At 45.2% G+C, this 5,006-nt stretch overlaps 1 protein-coding gene across 1 annotated transcript; it reads left to right on the forward strand.

Moving 5' to 3' along the window:
* Positions 1-3,485: 3,485 nt before the first annotated feature.
* LOC308350893 (olfactory receptor 52P1-like) lies at positions 3,486-4,433 on the forward strand (the record flags this gene model as incomplete). Its single annotated transcript, XM_080816352.1, has 1 exon — positions 3,486-4,433. One exon carries the CDS (start codon positions 3,486-3,488, stop codon positions 4,431-4,433), a length of 948 nt encoding a protein of 315 aa, XP_080672478.1.
* Positions 4,434-5,006: the final 573 nt, after the last annotated feature.

Genomic DNA, 5,006 nt, shown 5'->3' on the forward strand with positions numbered 1-5,006 from the left:
CCCCCCTCCCTTAGCCAAATATCCTAGCTTCAATTTTCCGCCTCTTTCTGAATCCCAAAGGTCTTTTTAAATATCTTCATCCCTAGGGAATTTTTACTCTCCATTAGGGCCTTAATAGGATAAATATTCCAGCCTTTTTGCTCCCCACACACTAATCCCTACAGGACCTGAGACTTCACTACCACTCCCTGCCCCAGACTTGGTAAGTCTGTCTGTGTATTCAGCCCCATAATATGCACATTAATAGCAAGCCAAAGACCTGGCTGCACTAAGATCATTTTCTCACTGAGGTGGTCTTTGCTTCAGATAAAAGGACTTAGAAATAAATCACACTTCTTGATCACTGCTATGCACCATGTTGTGCTCTTCAGATGAATGTCCCCCATCAGGACTCCTCACAGTAACCTCTGAAGTAGGACTCAACCTCTCCAGGTTGCAGATGAGGAAGCAGTTTGACAAAGGTTGGGTGACTTGACTGCGACCACACAGTCGGTGAATTAGGAGAGCTGAGATTTGCATTGAGCAATGGATGTTATATGCAAACCATGAGTCATGAAACACTACATCAAAAACGGATGATGTCCTGTGTGGTGACTAACAAAACATAATTTAAAAAGGAGAGCTGAGATTTGAAGTGGGCTGCTCTTACTCTTCCACTAATAAAAATCGCGTCCTTGGCAAGTAGCCTTCCAGATACTCATAAGCACTTCCAGCAATGAACAACTTGTTCCTTTCCTCATGAGGCAGCTTTGTTGCTGTACTTGAGCTCCTGTTCTAACATATTTTAGGTAAAGCCTTTTTTAATACAAAATGCTAAGGCAATTCAGAACAATGGGAGGGTCAGAAAGTAGAATTATTCTGGGTGAGTTATATGGAAGGGGCTGAGAGTCTCTCCTTGCCATATCTCTGGAGATAGATGAATCAGAAGGAAATTACAGTATAGCAGAAGAGCATTCACAGGTAGAGAGAAAAAGTTGTAAGGGTCTCTAGCCAATCACCTCCAACATGGAGAAGGTTTGGGAGCCATGCCACTCACCTCCCACCCCACAGCCTAGAGATCATTGAATCAGAAGTGGCAAAAGCTCCTTTGAATGCTGGCAATGGTAATCCATCTCCTGCCTTGTGTCACTTCCCAGTGCCCTACAATCTTATCCTGGACATTTTTTATGTGATCTAACTCAAATATTATTGAAGACAGGAAGTGGTGACCCCCAAGACTTTCACCTTGATCTCTCTTAGAATCCGGGCACACTGTGTTCAACATATGCTTTTCCAACTTCATTTTCTCTATCTGTGCAAATGGGTCTGAGGCAAGGGGAGCATGCCGTCATTGCGCTTTTTAACTTCAAAGATAGAGTGAACGTTCTTTGAGAGGCAACTCGGGCTGAGGGAACTGATTCAATTATTACAAGGCTGAGTGGAAGAAGGAAAAAGGGGAAAAGCAAAGCTGTCCCATTTATGTCTGGATTATTCAGCTCTCAATTTTCTCCACACCAAAGAAATGGCCTTGAAGTATGGACACTCCAAAACAGTGTCTTAACTAAATGTATGTACCTCTGTCTTTTGAGTACAGCCTTGTTCATGCATTTTATTCAGCAACATATATAGACACACAGTTACATGCTGAACTAAGCACATAATATGCTCATTCATAGAACAGAACAGGTTTACATATATCATTTTACAAGGACTGCCCACCCAGATTGTTCTCTGTCCCTGACCCTTCAGCCACCACCAAAACTGAAATACCCTCTGGATATACTTGATCCCAAGCTGAATGATAGAAATTCAGGGAGGGGAAACAGCACAGAAGAAAAAAATAGGAAACAAATGGAAGAAGGGATGATGAGACATAAAGGGACAAGATGATTGTCTCAATATCACAATGAAAGCGCAGTTGGCACTGGGATGGCATACTGGTCCAGGGTTCCTTCACCCAGACCACATTAGAAGAGCTTAATTTCTCTTCTTGCCTCTTTTTTCTGGGTATGGATAGCTGATATAAGGGATTGTAAAGAGTATTGCAGCTTAATGTTGGGGATATGGGCTATCTCCAGAGGTTTCAGTTAGTTCCACTCTGTCCCAACTAGCAACCAGAACACAGTCAAATCCCATTATATTAGAAATCAATGTGAGAAAGATACTCTTTCTCTCTCCTATGTCTATTCCTAGTTCTTGTTCTTAACTTTCCTTTTTTTTTAATTTATTTATTTGACAGACAGTGATCACAAATAAGGAGAGAGGCAGGCAGAGAGAGAGGAAGAGAAGCAGGCTCCCTGCTGAGCAGAGAGCCCCATGTGGGGCTCGATCCCAGGACCCTGGGATCATGACCTGAGCCGAAGGCAGAGGCTTTAACCCACTGAGCCACCCAGGCGCCCCTCAACTTTCCTTTTCATACTCCTGTCCCTCTACTGTCCCCTTCCTGACTTTATTATTTAATCACATTCTTTCTTAAATTCTCAGTTACTGGCTGGCTAGTGGATAAGAGAGTAATGAGAAGGTACACATAGGTAAGGGAAGATCAGGGAACATAGAAAGTGTGGATAATAGGCAAAGATACGCAGTAGACATAGTTAACATTTGCTTGCAGTTAACAGTTGTGTCCCCAGTGATTAAAAGTCACTTATACTGTCTTTATGTACCTTTGATTTTTATGAGACTATGTTTTCATCCCTCAATAACTTTATTGGATCACATATTATGGCCAAATTAGCCTGACCTCTGCCACTAACCAATTCTGCATGATCTCACTGTTTCTACCAGTATCCATACAGACACCTACAACAACCACAGGATCCTAGTACTAACATGAGCCAGGCAATGTTATGGCTTTAGCAGGCTGTAAGAGACTCAGGCCCTCACCATATGGTGGTTGTTCTGGGTCAGAAGCCAGGTTCTGAGCCTCATCCATGAGTAACCACGGGCTCAGTGCCCTGAAAAACCCATCGAATATCCCCCACCTTCCTTGCTATTACTTCTCGTCCTGATCTTCCCATCTTAAAAAGTAACTACATTTGAGTCTTCCATCCAATCTGCCTGACCTTTCATCATTACGTCACCCTTTTATTGTCACATAGGCAGATGGATCAGAAAGAAATGAGCATTTAGACAGAATAGGATTCACAGGGAGATGGAAGACAGGTAAGACTCTCTAGTCACTTATCTTCACCATAGAGTGAGTTCTATAGCCATGCCACTCACCCTGCAGCCCCAGCCTAGACATCATTGAATCAGACACAAGTGGAAAGGACTCCTTTGATCCCTGGTAATGATAACTTCACCTCGTGCCTTGCATCACTTCCCAATGCTCTACAACCTTCTTATCCTGGATATTTCTCATGAGATCTAATTCAAATATTTTCTGCTGCCCACTTCATTTCAGCCACAGAATAAGAATGAATCCCAGTGGCTTCGTCTCTCAGGTCTTCCTGGGGCTCAGAGCTGGGTAGTAAGGTCTTCCCTACCCACCCTACCTGGACCTGACCATGCAGTTCACAAACCACAGCCATCAGAACCCGAACTCTTTTCTGCTCATGGGAATTCCTGGCCTGGAGGCATCCCACTTTTGGATTGCATTTCCCTTCTGCTCCATGTACGCTTTGGCAGTGCTTGGCAACATGGCAGTGCTACTGGTGGTGCGATCAGAGCCTGCCCTGCACCAGCCCATGTACCTGTTCCTAAGCATGTTGTCCATCATTGACCTGGTACTCTGCACTTCTACTGTGCCCAAGCTCCTTGCACTTTTTTGGACAAATGCTACTGAGATCAACTTTGGGGCCTGTGCTACCCAGATGTTCTTTATCCATGGCTTTTCAGCTGTCGAATCTGGTATCCTGCTAGCAATGGCCTTTGACCGCTACTTGGCCATCTGCCGGCCACTGCACTATGGGTCATTGTTGCCCCCAGAGGCTGTGGGCAAGCTGGCAGCTGCTGCCGTATTTCGTGGCTTGGGGCTCATGACCCCACTCACCTGCTTACTGGCAAGGCTGAGCTACTGTAGCCGAGTGGTGGCCCACTCCTACTGTGAGCACATGGCTGTGGTGAAGCTGGCTTGTGGGGGCACACGGCCAAACAACATCTATGGCATCACTGCTGCCACACTGGTGGTGGGCACAGACTCCATTTGCATCGCTGTCTCCTATACACTCATTATCCGGTCTGTGTTAGGCCTTTCCTCCAAAGAGGCAAGGGCTAAGACATTTGGCACTTGTGGCTCCCACCTTGGTGTCATCCTTCTCTTCTATACACCAGGACTCTTTTCATTCTACACACAGCGCTTTGGCCAGCATGTACCCCGGCACATCCACATCCTCCTGGCTGACCTCTACCTTGTTGTACCACCCATGCTCAACCCCATCATCTATGGCATGAAGACCAAACAGATCCGGGATGGAGCCCTCCGACTGATGAAGCGGGGCATTGTTCAGTTTTAAGTCTTCAACCCCACCCTGGAACTGTCTTCTTCCTTTAGGCCTTGAGCAATTCTTGGAGGAGGCCACTGAGAGGATGTAACCACCAGTTAACCTGTGAGTTGGCTGGGGGCAGTTAGCCAATCCTTATCTACTCTTCTGTCCCTGGAACATACATTCTTCCCACCATTCCCACAGTGAGAGCTGTTCAGGTGAACAGCCTTGAGAAAGTAAAGTATTGTTGGGCCCATCTGGACAGTATATCTGACTGAACCCAGTTAAGGCCTCTATATAAACTTTTAAGATTTGGCAGATGGGAAAAAAAAAAAAAAAGATTTCACAGATAGGTACTTATCTTGTGGCCACCAAGACAGATCTCATAAGGAAGTCCCTTGCTTATTAAACCTGCCACCTACCCATCTTGAGTGTCCTGCCTCTTTCCTTCGTCTCTTCTTGCTCTTTGTGTATGGGAGCCAGTTTGTGAACCAACAGCAATGGTCAAGAGACCAGTAGTTTCCAGCATGGTGGAGAGAGAAAAACACATACCCAGTGGTATCCTTACTTTGATAAAGAGATATAGCATAAGTCTGCATGAAG

This window comes from Martes martes (assembly GCF_963455335.1).
Source record: "Martes martes genome assembly, chromosome: 10".
NCBI lineage: Eukaryota > Metazoa > Chordata > Mammalia > Carnivora > Mustelidae > Martes > Martes martes.